Source organism: Erinaceus europaeus, chromosome 17, assembly GCF_950295315.1.
Source record: "Erinaceus europaeus chromosome 17, mEriEur2.1, whole genome shotgun sequence".
Taxonomy (NCBI): domain Eukaryota; kingdom Metazoa; phylum Chordata; class Mammalia; order Eulipotyphla; family Erinaceidae; genus Erinaceus; species Erinaceus europaeus.
The window spans coordinates 71238693-71259770 of NC_080178.1; the positions used below are offsets into that span (position 1 = coordinate 71238693).

At 45.8% G+C, this 21078-nt stretch overlaps 1 protein-coding gene across 3 annotated transcripts in view; it reads right to left on the reverse strand.

The window, feature by feature from the left end:
• Window positions 1–233: 233 nt before the first annotated feature.
• NELL1 (neural EGFL like 1) overlaps window positions 234–21078 on the reverse strand; it is a 572342-nt gene continuing 551497 nt past the window's right edge. For 2 of the 3 annotated variants that reach the window (XM_060177020.1, XM_060177019.1), the window contains 4 exons: window positions 17571–17764; window positions 5124–5300; window positions 1706–1930; window positions 234–696 (listed from right to left, as the gene is read on the reverse strand). In XM_060177020.1, the coding sequence (XP_060033003.1) occupies window positions 646–696; window positions 1706–1930; window positions 5124–5300; window positions 17571–17764 (647 nt within the window). In that variant the 3' untranslated portion in view covers window positions 234–645. The remainder of the gene's footprint in view (window positions 697–1705; window positions 1931–5123; window positions 5301–17570; window positions 17765–21078) is intronic. The other variant, XM_060177021.1, reaches the window with a different exon arrangement.

Consider the following 21078-nt stretch of genomic DNA (forward strand, 5'->3'; position numbering starts at 1 on the left):
GAGAACTGTCATTTCTAAGTTGGGGGGGGGTCGAGATTTTATTTGTTTACAAGAGGGAGAAAAATGTCCGTTTTTAAAATGATCATCACTGTTACCAGCCATCAGTCACCATGGATAAGCTGAGTAGGTGAGCTTCCTGTGTGCCCGGCCAGCAGCTGCCAGTGGGAGTCTGATGCCCCTGGGCTGTGCGTATGTCTTTGTCAAGGTAATTGTCAAGTGGAGGGGACAGAAAATCACTGACAGGCAACTTTATTTGCAGAATCTGATTCCAAAATCAAGAGAAAAATAAGTAACTCAAAGGAGCCAAGTCTCCATTAGATTAGTACACAAAATAAATGGGAAAATACATCCACATTAACCATGAGGTCATTTAGATGTGTTTTCAAATGATCTGAGGAGGGAAACACATGATTGACAACATGGGGAACTTCTTTTAACAGCCGTAGACTTGAATGCACTGCAGGTAGGTGGCCTCCACAGGGTCAGTGAGGATGAGCACAGCCGTGGGACGGAAGGCCACCCCCAAAAACCTCCCTCAGCTGGGGAGACCAGTAGAAAACACCAACTCCCATTGCTCTTCATCACGCCGGGTGGGCAGCTTCTCCTTTTTCTTCCCCCGCAGCGGCTAAGTCCATTTCAAACGCCTCAGTTATTCTGGAGACATTCTAAATCCACAGAACAGCACACGCTCCCATTCTGTACAGCAAGACACAAGCATTTCTCAACTGAGATGATGCACAACATAAACCAACAGGCAAGTTGCACATGCAAAAGAACCACAGGAGTTTTGAGACAAGCTCCAGGGGTGCTGTCACAATGCCTCCAACAGGGCCTGGCCTACTGCATCAAAGAAAAAGACTGTGGGGAGGGGCTGAAGAGAGCCTGGGGTGCTGGTCCACAGCACATGAAGGGACCAGGCTATGGGTGAGTGATCTGCAGAGAACAATCAGGGAGGCGAGACATTGTACACGTGTCAATGGCTGCACTGCAAACCATCATCCCCCCCCCCCCAGTAAAAATGATTACAGTTGACTAGAGCAATGCTGAATGAGGGAAAGACTCATGAAGCCCTTCCAAGATCCCTCCTCCTGTCTTCTACTGGCAGTGAAAATTCATGCCCTTTTCTGAGCCCAAACCCCACTTGGGTCTCATGGCCCACTTAATCCCCTGAAGGCAGGTCTACAGTGGCTCCTACAAAGATCAGCGTGGCTTTCCATGGTGACCGGGAAGGAGGCAGCACCTACTGAGTTGCGGGAAATAGTAGGAGTTCATGCAATTATTTTTATTGTTGTAGTTATTATTGTTATTGATGTAGTCGTTGTTGGATTGGACAGAGAGAAATGGAGAGAGGAGGGGAAGACAGAGGGGGGGAGAGAAAGACAGACACCTGCAGACCTGCTTCACCACTTGTGAAACGACTCCCCTGCAGGTGGGGAGCCGGGGGCTTGAACCGGGATCCTTAGGCCGGTCCTTGCACTTTGCGTCACCTGGGCTTAACCCACTGCGCCACCGCCCAACTCCCGGAAATCTTTTTTAAAGGCAAAATACAAGAAGTAGCTACGACGCCTTCAGATAGGTTCATTCACCTCCTGTAAGGGGTACTTGTCTGCCAGCGTCTCCAGCAGGCCACACTGAACCCCAGCACTCAGAAATACAGGGGTAGAACCTGCCCTGATTATCTCTGGCCGCTGCTCAAAGCAGTTACCTTGCATTTGCACGTTGTGCACGCAGAGCCAGCCATTGTCCACACTGAGCCACTAAGCCTTGAAATGCCATAGCTGTCCAGGCAAGTCTTCCTGATGTCATAGGCGAGACTGTCCGCCAAGCAGGGGTCACTGACACAGCGAGGACAGCACTCCCCTTCTGACATGGCTGTATATTCACAGCTCAAGTCAGGGCAAGTGAGCGGCCAGCAGTCTACCTCACCTTCCTGCAGAGAAAAACAGGAAATCAGGACACATTGGTGAGGTCGTCTGCCCAGGGAGGTCAGGTTGGCATCATGGTAACATCTGCAACCTGGTGGCTAAAAAGCATTATAAAGCAGAACAAATTGTTTAATAACCAGGAAACTAAAGGCAAGACTAGAGCAGATGAGATTTGGGGGTCCCGCCTGCCCGGAGTCCTGCCCCACTAGGGAAGGCTAGAAACAGGCTGGGGCGGGGGAGGGGGGCATGGGTGGATCCACCTGCCAACACCCAAGTCCAGTGGGAAAGCAATTACAGAAGCCAGAACTCCCACCTTCTGCTCCCCAAGCAGAATTTTGGTTCATGCTCCCAGAGGGATAAAGTATATGGAAGCTTCCAGTGGAGGGGATGAGACAGGGAACTCTGGTGGTGGGCATTGCGTGGAAGTGTAACCCTTCTTATCCTACAGTCTTGTCGATCATTCTTAAATCAATATAAAAAAGATAATAGTACTTTGAATGCTACCTGCGGAATAACTGCTCAAATAGAGATTTCTGTTATTAATTTACTCAGCATTCTTTTGCAGTTTTATTAAAATATAGTTCTTAGGCAAAGATACATCTAATATAAGCATTTTGATGAGCTTGGATAAATGAAGATCATCATCACAGTCAAGATATTCTGTCCTTATTCAATTATAACATGTGTACTTAACTGGCTGTGCTACTGCCCAGTCCCTTAAACCCTTAAATCATATGAATGGTCTCATCGAGGGGGAAAAAAAAGGTCAGCAATGAATGTCTCACTATTTCTGCCTTGGTGTTGGAATATAGTTGTCTCCCCAGAGTCCCAGTGCAGAAAGAGGACAGTGATTCATACTTGGAAACACTGTCCTCCTTGAATATCCTGGCTTAACACCATCAGGAGCACGAAACCCTTCCTCTGAGAAGAGCAAGTTCTGGGACAAGGTCATGGCGTTGGGTTGAATCTACAGGTCCCTGGCATTCAAAGCCCCCGGCCCGCACCTGCAGGGGTAAAGCCTCACGGGTGGTGAAGCAGGGTTGCAGGTGACTCTTTCCTTCTTTTTAAAGAAAATATTTATTTATTCCCTTTTGTTGCCCTTGTTGTTTTATTGTTGTAGTTGTTGTTGTTATTTGATGTCATTGTCGTTGGATAGGACAGAGAGAAATGGAGAGAGGAAAGGAAGACAGAGAGGGGGAGAGAAAGACAGACACCTGCAGACCTGCTTCACCACTTGTGAAACGACTCCCCTGCAGGTGGGGAGCCAGGGGCTCGAACCGGGATCCTTACACCGGTCCTTGTGCTTTGCACCATGTGCACTTAACCCAGTGCGCTACCGTCCCCGGCTCCTTCCTTCTATCTATATCCAAAATAAGCAAGAAAGTTGATTTAAATAAAAGAAGAGGGCACCCTAGACAACACTTTGTCCAGATAGCTGCCACTGAGCAGCCCTGGAAAGTGCGAGGTTCCCTGGGCACCTGGCTAAGTGTTCCCATTCCAGAGCATAAGGACCCAGGTTTGAACCCCCAGTCCCCACCTGCAGGGGGAAAGCTTCATGAGTGGTGAAGCAGAGCTGCAGGTGTGCCTCTGTCCCTCTCCCACCGTATCTCCCCTCCCCCTCTCAATTTCTGGCTGTATCTTTCAAATACATAAATACAGATAATAACAAAAAGAAAAGAAAAGTGCCCGGCCCCCTTTCTATGTGCCAACCGTCATTTCTCATCATGATCTTTATCATGACAATGAGTGTGACTCTACAGAGTGGAGCCTGGCAGACACTGCTCTGCTTTCTGTCTCTGGTGATAATCTAGCAGTTTCAATGCTCACCAGATGAGAAAATCATTGAATAGATGGGAAGGGATTATAGCATACAAATAAGCACTCACTTTATTATCTTTATTTATTGGATAGAGACAGAAATTGAGAGGGAATGAGGAGAGAGAGGGAGAGGCACCTGCAGCCCTGCTTCACCACTTGTGAAGCTTTTTCCCTGCTGGTGGGGACCAGGGGCTCAAACCTGGGTCCTTGTACAGTGTAACACGTGTACTCAACCAGGTGCACTATACCACCGGGCCCCAGAAATTCACTTTATTTTTTATAATATATATATTTTTTAACCAGAGCGCTGCTCAGCTCTGGTTTACAGTGGTGCAGGGGATTGAACCCGAGACTTTGGAGCCTCAGTCTTAGGAGTATGTTTGCATAACCATTGTGATGTCTACCCCCATCTAAGAATTCACTTTCTTGAGTTTAAAGGGGAACCGGAAATCCTGATGCTTTAGTCGTGTTACAAAGTGAACTGCTACTATTGATTTTAGAGTTGAAGCTGGACAGATGCAGGAGAACCATTTCAGAGTCGTGTTTATTAAGACGGCTAGTGGCAGCAGTGCACATCCACTGAGTCATGGCTCAGCTCTGCGCCTTCTAACTTGATCACAAATGGAACACCTCTGTTGTTGTCTTGATTTGTTTTTGCTCCAGGGTTATCCCTGGGGCTCGGTGCCAGTACTACAAATCCGCTGCTCCTGGAAACCATTTTTTCCCCCTCTCTATTGGATAGGACAGAGAGAAATCGAGAGAGGACAAGAAGACAGAGGGGGAGAGAAAGAGAGACACCTGCAGACCTGCTTCACTACTTGTGAAGCGACCCCCCCTGCAGGTGGGGAGCTGGGGGCTCGAACCAGGATCCTTGCGCAGGTCCTTGCACTTCGTACTATGTGCGCTTAACTGGGTGTGCTACCACCGCCTGGCCTCCTGTTGTTTTTATTTTAGTATTTTTTACATTTATTTTATTATTAGAGACAGAAATTGAAAGCGGAGAGGGGGGAGAGAGAGAGAGACAGACAGACAGACAGACAGAGGGACACCTGTGGCCCTGCTTCACCACTCTCGTGAAGCTTTCCCCCTGCAGGTGGGGACTGGGGGCTTAAACCCGGGTCCTTGCATACTGCAATGTGTGCGATTAAGCGGATGCGCCACTGCCAGGCCCCTCCTAACAGTTTTTGTAAACTAACATAACTCAGCCCATCTTTTTTCTTTCTCTCTTGGACAGTGTTTTAGAAAATTACAATGTCCTTAGCTAACCACCAAACCTAGCTCTACCCGCACTGGGTTACACGCGTGTAAGAGTGAAGGCCCCAGAGTGCGGACCCTGCTCCACATTAGAGGAAAAACATTTTCTGAAGACATTTAACCTACCAGACACCGGCACTGCTGACAGTTTTGAGTCCAACTGTCCCCACTTCGATAGAACTTGTGTCCGTCTTGATCAAGACATTGACTGGTGACCCTGGTGTCACACTCTGGGCAACAGAAAAGGTCAACACTGGGGTTCTGACAGTCACAAGCTGTCCGTCGGCAGAATATCTTCCCGTCCTGCACAGAAAGGAAGTTAGGGAGGTTTTATCACTGGACGAACAAGAAAGCCGCACTGAGCAACCTGATCTGGGTAACCACTGGACAGGGCTCAGAGGGAAGGTTTCTCACGGCCGCGGTGCCCTCTGGGCCCTCCTCACCTGGTTCTGAAAAAAGACACTGGCTTTTGTGTCCACATAAACACACTCTACTTCCCCCCCGAACTAGATTTCAAAAGAGCCTGAGTAAAAATGGAATTAATTATTTACAAATCAAAATAATATATCCTCTGAAAATTGTTGATTTCTAAAAACCTTATTTCTTTATTAAACATTTTTATTATTATTATTGGATAGAGACATAGGAATTGTGAAGAGGGGGAAACAGAGTAGGGGAGAGACAGACATCTGCAGACCTGCTTCACCACTTGTGACACTTTCCCCCTGCAGGCGGGGACCAGGGGCTTGAACCTGGGTTCTTGAACACTGTGATGTGAGTGGTTAAGCATGTGTGCCACCGCCTGACCCCTAAATATTTTTAATAGGAGTGTATTTGACACCATTCCTGCCACCAAAGGTCTATGTTCTTACCCCCCCCCCCATATTGGAGATGAAAATCTGCCCTCACCATCCACCCAGAGTTGTTTTTACTTTGGTGCCATACTCCAAACTCAGTTTCTGCTTTGCATCTCCCTGTCTGTTCTGTTTATGAGTGGGATTGTCCCATACTCGTCTGTGTCTTTCTGACTTACCTCACTTAACATGATTACTTTCAACTCCATCCATATTTCTTTTTTTTTTAAAAAAAGATATTTTATCCTCTTTATTTGTTTACTGGATAGAGACGGTCAGAAATCAAGAGAGAAGGGGGTGGTAGAGAAGGGTAGAGACAGAGAGACACCTGCAGCCCTGCTTCACCACTTGCAAAGCTTTCCCCCTGCAGGTGGGGACCGGAGGCTCGAACAGTGGTCCTTGCACATTCTAACGTGCACTCAACCCTAACCCTAACCACATGCCCCCCATATTTTAAAAATATTTATTTATTTATTCCCTTTTGTTACCTTATTGTCTTTTCACTGTAGTTATTGATGTTGTCATTGTTGGATAGGACAGAGAGAAATGAAGAGAGAAGGGGAGGACAGAGGGGGAGAGAAAGACAGACCCCTGCAGGTGGGGAGCAGGGGGCTTGAACCGGGATCCTTGCACTCCAGTCCTTGCACTTTGTGCCACGTGCGCTTAACCTGCTGTGCTACCACCCGACTCCCCTAAATAGCAATTCTAACAAGACTAAGTGGCTATGAATGTGTGTCTGACCAACCACTCATCAAAGTGGACACTCATATTCCTGCTCTTTCCCCAGCCATAATGACAGTCACCGGCACACTCAAGCACTTCGTCCAGTGTGAGCTCACATCCTGTTATGGGGGATGGATGGTTGTCTTACCATCATGTTCACAGAAACTCAGCATAGTCCCAAGGGGCTAAGGGGCATGCTGAGTGTCCTACGGATGGTGATTCCCTCAAGCAGCAGCACCAGACCTTCTAGTTCCAAAACACATTTTATTCTACAAGACAGTCTGTAAGCTGGGCTTTATTCCCCCGTCCTCCCCCTTTACTGGGGTGTCAATGGCTTATAGTACAGTTGTTGGTACTTGGTACTTGGTACAGTCTTTTCCAATATCATGAGCCAGGCCCTCTTTTACGTTTTTTTCTTTTTAAAGGAAGTTTCTTTTTAAATTGTCTTTATTAAATAGACAGCCAGAAATCAAGAAGGAAGGGGGTGATAGGGAGACAGAGAGACACCTGCAACACTGCTTCACCACTTGTGAAGCTTTTCCCCTGCAGGTGGGGGCCAAACCCAGGCTTGAACCCGGGTCCTTGTGCACTGTAATGTGTGCGCTCAACCAGGTGCGCTACTACCAGGCCCCTTTTAAAGTAATTTATGACAGAGATTTAAAATCTAGTGCCCAGGGTCTGGGTGGTGGCACACCTGGTTGAACGCACTTGTTACAGTGCACGAGGACCCAGGTTTGAGCAGGGGGAAAGCTTCACAAGTGAAGCAGGGCTGCAGGGGTCTCTCTCTTTCTGTCTCTCTCCCTTTCTTTTCTTTTCTCACCTCCAGGGTTATTGCTGGGGTTTGGTGCCTGCACTATAAATCCACTGCTCCTTGATGCCATTTCCCCCCTTTTTGTTGCCCTTGTTCATTGTTGTTTTTATTGTTGTTGCTGTCGTTGGATAGGACAGAGAGAAATCGGGAGAGGAGGGAAAGATGGGAGAGAGAAGGATAGATACCTGCAGTCCTGCTACACCCTTGTGAAGCGAACCCTCTGCAGATGGGGAGCCAGGGGCTTGAAATGGGATCTTTATGTTGGTCCTTGCGCTTTGCGCCATGCACCATGTGCGCTTAACCCGCTGCGCTACCACCTAGACCTTCTCTCCCTTTCTACATCCCCTTTCCTTACAATTTCTGGCTGTCTCTATCCAATAAAGATAATAAAAAAATAAAAATAAAAGCCAACAGTTCCTAGAGATTAAGTATGCTGGGACACGTCTCACAGATTTGTGCTTAGAGTAACTTCTAACCTCAGAAGATGAGGAAACTCAAATTCCGGGTTAAATCCTTGGTTTCCATGTGTAGTCATAGCTGTTCTGCTGAATGTTTATAAAACTAAACAGCCATGGGGTCACACACTCAAACACCCTGAGCTGGCCTGAGTCCTCTCTGCACAATAGCAGGAATCAAAGATCTCATCAGTATGGAAGACACTCATCTGTACAGCTGTGCTTCTCTAATTAAAAAAGAAAAAAAAACACAAATTCAGAAGCCCTGAAATTTTCATTTGTATCAGCTGACCCCTGTTTATAATTTGGGCAACCAACCACAGACCTTTGGTGACTCTAGAGGTAAATAAAAAATAAATAAAATTAAAAAATATAAGTGTGATTTAAAAAATGAAAGAATATATTAATAGTCCCAGTGGAGGGAAAACAATAAAGGGTCACCTTAGTAAAACCTGTTCTTGCAAAACAAAGTGCTTACATGTGCTTGTTAAATAGAAGCTCACTTCGTACATGCGTGACTTTGCTCCATACCATTTGGCACACGTTGACTTTATGTCATGACAGAGAGGAAAAAAAGGGAGGAGTTCAGAGCAGCACTCTGGCACATGGAGGGCCAGCGAGTCTGTGTGCAGCCTCAGTGCAAGTCCCCAGCTCTGCTGCTGTATCAGCTTCTGAGCTACACTCGATCTAATGTTATTTTATTATTATTATCATTATTATTTGCTTCCAGGGTTATCGCAGGGGCCAGGTGCTGGCACTATGAATCCACTGCTCCTGGCAGCCATATTCTCCATTTTACTAGAAAGGACAGAGAAATTGAGAGAGGAGGGGGAGACAGAGACAGGGAGAGGGAGAGAGAGAGGGAGAGGGAGGGAGACTTGTAGACCTGCTTCACCATTTGTGAAGCAGTCTGCCTGCCGGTGGGGAGCTGGGGCTCAAACCTGGACAGGTCCTTGCGCAGGTCCCTGCACTTTGTACTATGTGCATATAACCAGGTGTGCCACCGCCCAGCCCCCTTTAAGTTAATTTTTGTTTTATGATGTGAGATCACTATCTACCTTCATTCCCTGGCATTTATCTATAAAGATGTTTTGCATTATATATTTAAAATACTGACCTTTCTCCCACTGAATTGTTTTAAATCTTTGTCAAAAATCAAGAGTTCCATGCTTATGTCTAAAACTTTAATTCTAATCCACCAGTCTTCTTTGTCCTTAAAGCAGGATAGCACAGTCTTAAATTCTGTAATTTTGTGGTCAGTTTTGGAGTCAGGAAATGCTACTCTTTCAATTTTTATCTTTTTAAGGATCCATTTGCTATTTGCTATTACAATTATTTCTATATGGACTTTAAAATTAGCTTGTCGGGGCTGCGCGGTGGTACACCGGTTAAGAGCACATAGTATGAATTTGCAAGGACTTGGTAAGGGTCTCAGTTCAAGCCCCCAGATCCTCACCTGAAGGGGGGGGTCACTCCACAAGTGGTGAAGCAGGTTTGTAGGTGTCTCTCTCCCTCTCTGTCTCCCCCTCCTTTCTCAGTTTCTATCTGTCCTATCCAATAAAATGGAAACTGTGGCCTCCAGGAGCAGTGGATTCGCAGTGCAGGCACTGAGCCCCAGCAGTAACACTAGAGGCAGAAACAGCAACCTGAGATTGTGACGGGCTATGTACTAAATCTGCAGACCAATTTATGTTGTACTAACATCTTGATAACATTCTATCACCTAATTAAAAACAAAAATTGCTAGCCAGAAAATTTCTGGTATTTCTTCCTATTTGACCTCTTCCACTCTCAAGAGAGACAGTTTTCCTATCCCTGGACTCATCTCTGGATTGAATGCATCTGCAGAGACCTTTTCCTTCACCAGCTTGGGACAGTTATAATCATCAACCATAATACAACAAACACTCCGCTCAGCTCGTCTGTCATGCTGAGCCTGTTAACATGCACGGCTCCACTGAATCCTGGAGGCCATCTTTTTTCCATGGTGGTTGCTGCTGCTGCTGTTGTTGGCTAGGACAGAGAGAAATGGAGAGAGGAGGGGAAGACAGAGGGGGAGAGAATGACAGACACCTGCAGACCTGCTTCACCGCCTGTGAAGTGACCTCCCCCCCCCACCCCACCCCAAAGGTAGGGAGCCTGAGCTCGATCAGGCATCCTCACGCAGGTCCTTGCGCTTTCTGCTATGTGCGTGTGACCCGTGCGCACGGCCCAGTCCCCCCTCCCCCCACCCCATGTCATTTCTTGCCTGTCAGCATGTTTTCTAAATGCAGTTTCTGTCACCCACCTTCTGTGCAGCTCTATCGCTTAGTGACATCTACACAGTTGATGCACCTGCCCTCAGGGTCACCGTGTACTCTGCTGGTAACAGTGTTGAGTGGGGTGGGGTGTATCGCCAGCTAAAGTGGAAGTCGTGAATACTTCACGTTTTTATGAAAAGGAGGCATCCTGGGTACACATGCAGTTTGGAAAAAAAAAAAGCTTTTTCTTCAAGTCTTGTCCATATGTTCAGTTTCTAGAAATGATCAGCAAGCTCCTATTCTTAAATCTTGGATACACAGACTGAAACAGGTGTGTGTGTGTGTGTGTGTGTGTGTGTGTGTGTGTGTATTCTCAGAGCAAGACTCCAGAAGTCAAGCAGGTTCCCTGAATCAGAATCAGTCTGGATGAAGAAAAGTACAGATTTAGGAACTTTCAAAACCACACCTTTGGTTTATGGTTTAGGTTCTTGTTATTTTTTTTGCCCAGTAATAACCAGGGTTATTACTGGGGCTCAGTGCCTGAACTGTGAATCCACTGCTCCTGGAGGCTATTTCTTCCCTTTTTGTTGTCCTTGTTATTTATCGTTGTCGTAGTCATTATTATTGTTCTTATTGCTGCCGTTGCTTGATAGGATGTAGAGAGGAGGGGAAGACAGAGAGGGGGAGAGAAAGATAGACACCTGCAGACCTGCTTCACCGCCTGTGAAGCAACCTCCCTCCCCTGCAGGTAGGGAGCTGGGGGCTCGAACTGTGATCCTTAAGCCACTCTTTGTGCCTCATACCACCTGCGCTTAACCCGCTGCGTTGCCGCCTGGCCCCCGGCTTTATAGTTTTATACCATGGTTTACTTTTATATTTTTAAATTTTTAAATATATATTTTCAAATGTAATTTGTGTTCTTTCTATATGTTTTCTATACAGAAGTCAAAGTGAACCAAGGCCTAGATGGAAGAAGTAAGGTCTATGTGTGAGCTGGAGAGACAGCATAATGGTTATGTAAAAATACTCTCATGCCCGAGTCTCTGAATCCCTGGTTCTTTTTTTTATCCTTTTTTAAAATGATGTTAAAATTCAATCAGGCTACCAATTTGAAACCCTAAGTACTTAGATTGAAGGAATATATACTCAGAACTGGCGTCTATGCATCAAAAACTTGCTGGTCATGTAGCCATTTTGGTCATGTAGCCATTGTTAAACATGACTTTCTAGAAATTCATTTTAACCAGCAGAAGCTAAGAACGTTCATGAGAATTGTGGCTGCAATAACTTGGGTCAGCTCAGGACAGTGTCCCCTTCCCAGGTAGAGAAGGGACAGGCCAGGGAACCCACAGGGTTCCGTCCTTGAACAGCACGGGTCATTGGGATCTTTTAGAAGAGGTGACTGCCCACCAGGCAGTGAAGCCCACTGAATGTCAGGTTTCTCCCCATGTGCTGATTAAAAAAAAAATGAGTAAGTGGAGAGTCTCCAGGGTTAGTGCAAGATAAAAGCCATTTCACATCTCATAAATTATGTGACAATGTCAAATAGATTCCTCTTAGTTTCTAACACATTTCAGAACAATGGCCCTGTTCACTTTGGCTTTTGAATTATAGGGTAACTATCAAGAAAATATTTTTTAATAATGGAAATGTCACAAGTGACTCCATTAATTCAACGAGAATACCATTATAAACCCCCAGCCTATAGAACACAACCATACAGGAATTCAAACTGGCCTAGAGCATGGGCACTCATTCATGGGGAGGAAGCCTTCTTGTTATAGACCTCACAGTTATTCCTAGAGTCTGACCTTTATCCCAGTATAGGTCTTTAGAACAGTCCACACTTGAAAGATATGTTTGGGAGCTGGGGGTGGGACACTAGGTTGAGCGCACATGTTCTAAAGTGCAAGGACCTTGGGTCGAACCTCTGGTCCCCACCTGTAGGGAGAAAGCTTCACAAGTGTGAAGCAGGGCTGCAGGCCTCTCTCTGTCTCTCTCCAGTTAATAAATAAAGATAATAATACAAAAGATGTGTTTCTCCACGGAAGCTAAATGTTTTCTGTCATTTTATAATGCAGATTTATCTATATATTCTTAGCATGTATGGATATTTAAATTGGCTCTGATTTTTTTTTATTGGTAATATTTTTTTCTTTCTTTCCTTTTTTTAAAATTTCTTTATTGGGGAATTACAGTAAATACAATAGCTTGTACTGCTTCTGAATTTTAAAAAGCAAAGATGCACACTTTCCTAGCATATAAAAGAAAAATGAACTGGTTTTTATTAGGTAATGGGAAATGACAGGTTTTATGCTGTACATTATACATTTGTTTCACAACAGTCAACACAATATACATTGACTCTAGATTGCATAATATTGTTTTTCTCTCGGGAGAGGTTTTGAGACTTTTAAATCAGGAAAACAGGTGAGATTACTGCCTACCTATGTAAAAAATAACATCAACTTATGCCCACAGCCATTTTATTCCTGTGCGTAAAGTCTTACCGAAGCAACCTTTTCCCAGGGCATGCACATATTGTGTGTGGCTGACTAAACACTGCAGTGTTAGCACTGTGTCTGCAGGACGGGCCCTGTAATCTGAAGAGCTTCTCTGGCTCCTGAGAGATTTCTGATCCCTGATATGAAGTATAGAATTAGAAGCAGTAACCTGGACCACCTCATATAAAGGTATTGGGCTAGGATAATCATTTTTGAAATTAAAATATTAGTCATTTTTATAATTTTTTAAATTAAAACCTTATTTCATTTGATAAAGCAAAGGGAAATTAAGAAGAAGGGGAGACAGAGAGACACCTGCAGCCCTGCTTCACCACTCATGAAGCTTTCCCCCTGAAGGTGGGGACCGGGGGCTTGTATCTGGGTCCTTGTGCACGTCAGAATGCATGCACTTAACCAGGTGCACCACCACCCAGCCCCTACTTGTAGAATTTAACTTACAAAATAGTCTGTTAGCCCTCTCTAACATCTAGGGCAGAGAAAAAAAATTTTTTTTAAGTTTATGCCCCCAATAGACCTGCTATGTTTTGTTTTGTTTTATTTTATTTTATTTGGTATATGTTTTACTATCTTATTTTATTTTATTTTTTTACCAGAGCACTGCTCAGCTCTGATTTATGGTGGTGCAGGGGATTGAACCTGGGATTTAAGAGCCTCAGGCGTAGGAGTCTGTTTGCATAACCATATGCTATCTACCCCTGCCTGTTTTATTTTTTAATTGGTGATTTAATAATGGTTAACAAGATTGTAGGATAAAAGGGGTACAATTCCATATAATTTCTATCACCAGAGTTTCATATCCCAACCCCTTCATTGCAAGGTTCCCTATTCTTTATCGTTCTGGGAGTATGGACCAAAACTGTTTATGGGGTGTAGAGGGCGGAAGGTCTGGCTTCTGTAGTTGCTTCTCCACTGAACATGGGCATTGGCAGGTGAATCCCTTCAACTGACTCAGAGAGGAGAAATGACTTCCCACATAAGAGGCTGGTAACAGAAATTGGGCGTCAAACTGAGATGATCCAGGACCCAGGGAGCTGTGCTTCGCAAATTGTAGTCCTGTAACCAGCAGCATGAGAAGCTGTGAGAGAACTAGGGCAGATTGCAGTTTCCTGTGTGCCAACTCAACTAGGAGCAGAGCCCATGCGCAAAAGTCCGGTTAGTCCCAAGTTAGTCTGGCGCACAGGCACTTTTGACAATTACTGAGGGAGAAACAAAGTAGCACAGCCCACTGGGGTAACCCTCAACTTCCTGCAGTGACAGGACAGACTTGGAAACCAAAGCCGTAGAGGGTTATGGAGATCAAATTGAAGACTCTGACACTGTGGGCGGAACAAGAAGACCGGCCAGTGTGATCCTGTCTCTGTGGGAAAGAAAGCTCTTCAACCTCTTCTCCTCTTGCATGCATAACTCTGTAAAACAAGCATTTTAAATGCTACAGCTTCAGGTTTTGAAAGAAAAATGTGTGTGTGTGTCCACAAAACTGGGGATTATTTTTTCATTCAGATAGGAAGACACCATGGCAGCTGAGGCTTCCCTATCAGTGGCACTGAGGTCCAAGCCTGCGACAGACACAGCAAAGACACATGCCCAACCCAACGAGATTCTCTCTTGATGCTGAGAGCAAAGCACTTGTACGAGTAGACTGTCCAATTCACAAAGGTAGCTGCTACTACGGTCAGAGGGAACAGGCTGATTCGTTCTTCACGATGACCAGGCACCAGGCTGAACTAACTGGCAACCCCTTGAAGTCTAGCTTACTCCTTCCTTGCCTGTGCAAGATGTGGACATCTGTTAGGATTCTGGAACGTGTTGCCTTCCTCAGTGTCTGCACAGAGCATATATATGGGGGCAGGTTAAATAGCTGCCCTACCAGACAATCTCTTCACTCCAATCTTCCCACTCCTGTCTGTGTGGCTACAGTGATTCCGTCCTGAACGTATAGCAGGGTAAGATATTGGTTATCTGTAGTAGCCATTATCCTAGCTAGCTCTATAACTCACAGAGAACTTCTGACTCAGTCTCGCTTAGGACTTCAGAAATTACAGCTTGTTTCAGGATGAATGCTACAGTCGTTCTTCTTTTTAATGAGAAATAAAACAAAGTTTGAGGACCAGGAATGATATCTAGCCTCCATAGTTTCTCTTCCTCCCGTTTGATTTTCTGGTTACTGATAGCAGCGATGTAAGGTGTGTGTGTTGGGGGATAGCTGACGTTCATCAAGTTCGGACAAGCTCTGCAGACTCTGGCTTTTTCTGCTGTCAGTGGCACCTGAACCCTTTTCACTCTGGAAAAACTAGAGGTGGGTAGCCAGCACCGTGGTGGTGCAAAGGACTCTCAGGCCTGAGGCTCTGAAGTCCAAGTTCAATCCCCAGTAGCACTGCAAGCAAGAGTTGAGTTCTGGCCTCTGTCTCTCTCTCATTAGAAAAAAAATATTAGGAGAAAAGAAAAACTGTAATGCTAAAGTAATAGAAGTTCCGGTTAAGCACATGGTAACTGACCCTCAAGAGAGAAGGTGGTTGTTTAAAGTAACTTTAATGTTCTCTACGGGAAGCCTAGACATGGTGTTGGCTTATGCGATTCTGCCATTTCATTATGTGGTCTTATTTGAATTTGAAACAGCAAGGATACAAAGTTTGATTATATCTCATCGTAGTACACTTGGATGTTTAAACACTGAACTGTTGGGGCCAGGATGTGGCACACAAGGTACCAGGTTCAAGCCCCTCCTCCCTAGCTGTGGGGGAAGCTTCAGGAGATGTGAAGCAAATCTGCAGGTGTCTCTCTTTGTCTCTCCCTCTCCCTCTCAACTTCTATCTGCCCTAATTTTAAAAAGGAAAGGAAAAAAAGAAAGAAAGAAAATTGGCCACTGGAAGCAGTGGATTCATAGTACTGGCGCCAAGCCCCAGCAATAACCCTGATGCTGATAAAATAAAATAAATAGTGGACGATTTTGTGTCGAGAAATGGACTTTTTTACCAGAAACGAGCATGGAGCAGGCATAAATACATTTTGTTTGTTTGATTGTTTTAAGGATGACCTACAGAATTTTATTTAGGCTCATAAAACTAGGGTCCCCGCAATGTCTTGGGAGCTATGTTATATTAACAAATATAATTGGAAAATAAAACAAACATATCTATCCACACATCTATATAGATCTGCCTAGCCCTACGTTAACAAATTATGATTACGAGAAATTGCTCATCCCCAATGGTAATCTCAAATTCTCATAAAACTTGGGAGATAATTTAGCCATCAACACAGGCTAAATCAAGCTTCTTGGATGAATTAGTGAAGCTCTGGAATCCTTTTTTTTTTTTTTTTTTTTGCCTCCAGGGTTATTGCTGGGGTTCTCTGCCTGCATTATGAATCCACTGCTCCTGGAGGCCATTTTTCCATTGCTGTTGGATAAGACAGAAAGAAACTGAGAAGGGAGGGGAAAGAGAAACAGAGGCACCTGCAGACCTGCTTCACCGCTTGTGAAGTGACCCCCCTGCAGGTGGGGAGCCGGAGGCTCAAACCGGGATGGATCCTTGTGCAGGTCCTTGTCCTTAGTACTATGTGTGTTTAACCCGGCGTGCCAGCACCCGGCCCCCGCTCTGGGAATTTTTTAATGATTGGTAAGTCCCCTGCTATAGTGTGAGCTTAAATGGAACAAAGGTGAAAAAGCAAATTTGGAAATTTGGCTTCTCAGGAAACCACACTCGTAACTTCTGATATTTAATTCACATTACTTACCCTAAAACTTAGAAAAGTCAGTAGATCCATCTTTCAAAGTTATGCTATTACACTGGTCTCAGTTATTAAGCAATGCCTCAGTTTAGACATGTGACATTGGGTTTATGTATTGAAGGAAAGCTGGACATTGTCAGGTAATGACTTAAGTTGTTGCTAATAGCTTTGCTGAATAGCTCTACCCCTACAGGTAGGCCTGCTGTATGTGTGTCGTAAAGGCTAGGTGCATGAAGCTGGACGACCCACTAAGGTCCAGTTCATCAGTCTCAAAAAATACCTGGGAATGTATCTGGAGACTCAGTTCACCAAACGACTTACTAAAGCAAGTGATTTTTTTTTCCCCATGGTGCCCATGCCTATAAAATCCAAGATTAAACAATTCCATCACAGAGATATAAAAACAGAAGAGCTATATGGCAAACTATATTAAAAGAAAACAAATAGGCAAAACCAGCGATAGAAGAACGAAAGAAAAATCAAACACTTTAATAGGCCCATTTTGCAAAACAGGACAGTGACTGAATTCCTGAGCAGGGCAGTGGCCGAATCCATTCTCATAAGCGCCAGACTCACAAACAGCTGGATGGAAAGAGCAGCAGCCCCGTCCTGAGAACTGTGGACTCCCAGGCCGCCCCCTTTCTTCAGAGCTGAAGGAAACCCACCCGGGTCTGACCCCTGGCTGCAGTGCCGGGAGCCTGGCTATTCCATCCTAAAAGCCAGTCAGTTTCTGCAGGGGGTCGGGCCAGGCAAAGGGCACTTCTAGTCAGCAAGCCTGAGGAAGTGTGGACTCAGGGCGCATTAAACCCTCCCTTAGCTGGCCCTGACTATGCTGCAGGCTCTGGGCGGGAGGACTGATACTGGCTTCTCTGCCCGGCTCTCTCCTCTGCTCAGCTGTCTCTGTCTCTCCTCTCTGTCTCTGCTTAACCCCCAGACCTCACTTTACACCGAGTGCACAACCAGGGCAAGGCAGGGTTGTCCACCAGTCAGCATCCACAGTAGCTGCAGTGAGGATTAGAACAGGAAAAGCAAACACGGAGACCCTTCAGTCAGCAACTTGGAACAAAGTAGGGGAAAAAGCTTCACAAGTGGTGAAGCAGGGCTGCAGGTGTCTCTCTGTCTCTCTCTCTCTGTCACCAGTAATAAATAAACAAAAATACAACTGATAAAGGAGGGAGTAACTGAGGAGAGGGCAGGAGAAAAGGAAGCCTTAGTTACACCCCACCCGACACTCACCTTGCAGGAGCAGAGGGAACACCTGTCATCGTTCAGAGTCCACACCTGTCCGTTGCGCCTCAGTCCGCCCTCGTGGGGGCAGTCACCGGAGCACGAGGACCCAGAGGCGCAGAGGCAGTCAAAGCCCCCCGCGAGGTTGACGCAGGCAGAGTCACTCCCGCAGGTGTGAGTTCTCAAGGCACATTCATCAATGTCTGCAACACAAAGGCATCCAAGGCAGCGATAACTAACATGAAGCCTCTGCCTTGTACCAGGCACTGGCCAAGACATTCCTTTAGATTTTAAGCAGGAAGGAGGACCTGCTCATATATGTATATCTTACAAATTGTTTATTTAGTATTGGATAGAGACAGAGCGGAATTGACCACCGATTCACCCACCACTCGTGACGCTTTTCCCCCTGCAGGTGGGGGCTGGGGTCCCGTGCACTCTAATGTGTCCGCTTACCAGATGCACCGCTGCCCAGACCCCTTTTTTATATTTTGTAAACGATGGAGCTGGGGCTTCTAGAAGTTAAGCAGTATGACCACCAAGCTAATGAGTGACAGGTATAAAACTCAAACCTGCAGTTTCCAGATGCTAAAGTGAGAATAATTGGCTGCCAGGTATTAGCAGAAGCTTTACCATCCAGAGACCAGAGACCAAGCAGGACCAGGTGGGCGGTTAGGGGCTGAGGGAAGAGGAAATAAGGCATTGATCAGGCAAAACCCCTAACCTCAACTGCCACCATGGCGGCATATTTGCCCTCCACGATGCCCCCAGGCCTCCTAGACGGACAGGAAATGGTGCGGTAGGGCCCTTCACGGTGTACACATGCACTTTGCTGTTTGCAAGAAAAGCCCAGTGGGGGGGGGGGGGACACACATCACTGACACTAATCCCTGAATGGCTTTCACACATCAAACACAGCTGTCCAGCCCTGCTCTGAGTCTGTTCCTGAGTGGGCTTCCATTGCCTCACACTAAATAACCCTCTTTAGAGAGCTATCCCCCTTATTTATTTACATATTATCTTTTTCATCTTCTCCAAGGCTTTGGTGCTCTGGGTCAACTTTTTCAGACCAAGAGAAGGGGAGAAACTAAAAACCCAGAGTTTGCCCCAGAGCTGAGGGTGCTGTGCTTGAACCCGGGCACCAGACGGTCACACTCCTAGCTGAGATGTTTTGTTACCCCTTCTTTTTTTTTAATATTCTTTTTTTACTTTATTTAATATTGTTGGCTAAAGCCAGAGAGAAGTTGAAAGAGGAGGGGGAGGTAGAGAGGGAAAGACAGAGAGACACCTGCAGCCCTGTTCATGAAGCTTTCCCCCTGCAGGTGGACTAGGGGCTTGAACTCCTGCATGGCAACAGGTGCTCTCAACCACGTGTGCCACCACCTGGGCGCTCATAGTTATGTATTATTTTTTCAGACATTTAATTAACTTTTATCAGAGCACTGATCAATTCAGGCTTATGGTGGTGTAGGGGATTGAACCTGAGGCCTTTGAACCTCAGGGTTGAGAGTCTCTTTGCAGAACCATTATGCACACTGCCTCCCCCTACCCCATCTTCCTTTGAATTAAATGCAATTGCCCAGTTCCTGTATTCACGGGCCCTAGTTCCAGGATCACACAAGGAAAGTCTACTGGATTGTTTTCCCTCCCCTGTTTAGGTAGAGGCGGAAAGACAAAGTGTGAGAGAGAGCACAGCCCTGGAGTTTCCTTCCCAGCGTGTGGGGCAGGCCCATGACAAAGCAGTGCTCTTCCGTCAGCCCTAATTTTGGTTTTAATGATCTCTAAGCTCTTTCTCCTCCATGGATCTACTGCTGTATCTTTATATGACGACACTGATTCTAAAAATTGTTGGACAAAAGTCTGCTCCCCGTGAGAGTCTCTGAACATTGGCATTATGAGTAATGACAGTAAGACGAAATCCTTATGGAAGTGGTGGGGAAACACAGAAACATACGTGTGTGTATGTGCACTGACATTAGACGGCTCTACATGCTAAATTTCATGTCACATGTGCTTAAGTGCACTGGCATTATATTAAGGGTTATTATTTTTGTTGTTGTTGTTTTCCATGGGGTTCATTACCTACATGACAAGAGCATTCCTGGTGGCCTTTTCAGAGAGAGAAGAGAAGAGAAGACACTTCTAGCACGGCTCCACCTGTCTTGAATCCCCCACCCCACACACACCCCAGAGAAGTACTGGATGTCTCAACCTAGGTCCTCATGCATGGTGATGTGATTAATCTCCCCAGTGAGCCACCACTGAGACCCTGGTTAAGAACTATGGAATGATGATCCTGGTTCCAGACTCCCAGAGGGATAAAGAGGAGGAAAGCATCCAATGGAGGGGATGGGATAAGGGACTCTGGTGGTGGGAGCTGTGTGGAATTGTGCCCCTCTTATCCTACGATTTCATCAATCGTTATTAAATCAATGATTAAAACAAGAAAATAGTAATTACGGAGAAAAGGGGCTGGGTTGTGGTGTGCTGTGGTAAGCACACATAGTACGAAGCATAAGGACTCTGGGGTTCGAGTCCCTGGCTCCCCACCTGCGGGGGAGTCGCTTCACAAGTGGGGAAGCAGGTCTGCAGGCGTCTTTCTCTCCCCCTCTCTGCTTCCCCCTCCTCTCTCCATCTCTCTGTGTCCTATCCAATAAAATGGAGCAGTGGCTTGATAATGCTGGCACCAAGCCCCAGCGATAACCCTCTAGGCAGGAAAAAAAAAAAGGATTACAGGATAAATTACAAAGCAATTTTAAATTACATTTTCACCAAAAAGCTCAGTCTTACCCACTTTACGGCCACTGATTGTTTCAAAGTTTTTGAAAGGTCATACAAGTTCAGCACAGGAATTATTTATCTGCGATTGAGATGTTAGGTGCCCACACAGTCAGCAGCACGGCCTGCTAGGCAGTGTGCATGTCTGGGGCTGCTGACAGGTACAGCAGGGCTCTTTGCATTATCTTCTGCTAACTCAGCAGCGAAGGCCAACTGTCAGCATAGGAACGTGTTTGGTATTTTAAGTGTGTAGTTTGCTATAATTTAAAAAATACTGTAACTTAAAAATCCTGTGAGATGGGGGCGCGCGGTAGCACAGTGGGTTAAGCGTACATGGTGCAAAGAGCAAAGGCAAGCATAAGGATCCCAGTTCGAGCCTCCGGCTCCCCACCTGCAGGGAGGTCCCTTCAGAAGCAGGTCTGTAGGTGTCTCCCTTTCTCTCCCTCTCTCTATCTTCCCCATCTCTCTTGATTTCTCTCTGTTCCATACAATAACAACAATAAACAAGGGCAACAAAATGGAGAAAATGGCTGCCAGGAGCAGTGGATTCGTGGTGAGACCCTGAGCCTCAGCAATAACCCCAGAAGCAAAAAAAAAAGAAAAAAAAAACCAAAACAACAAATCCTGAGAGAGAAATGGCCCATCCTTCCATACAGACCACATGCAGCATGCCGATGTAAGAAAGACTGTGTTCTGTGTTCGGAAGTGTGAAACAAAGATACTGTGCAGCATACCAGGA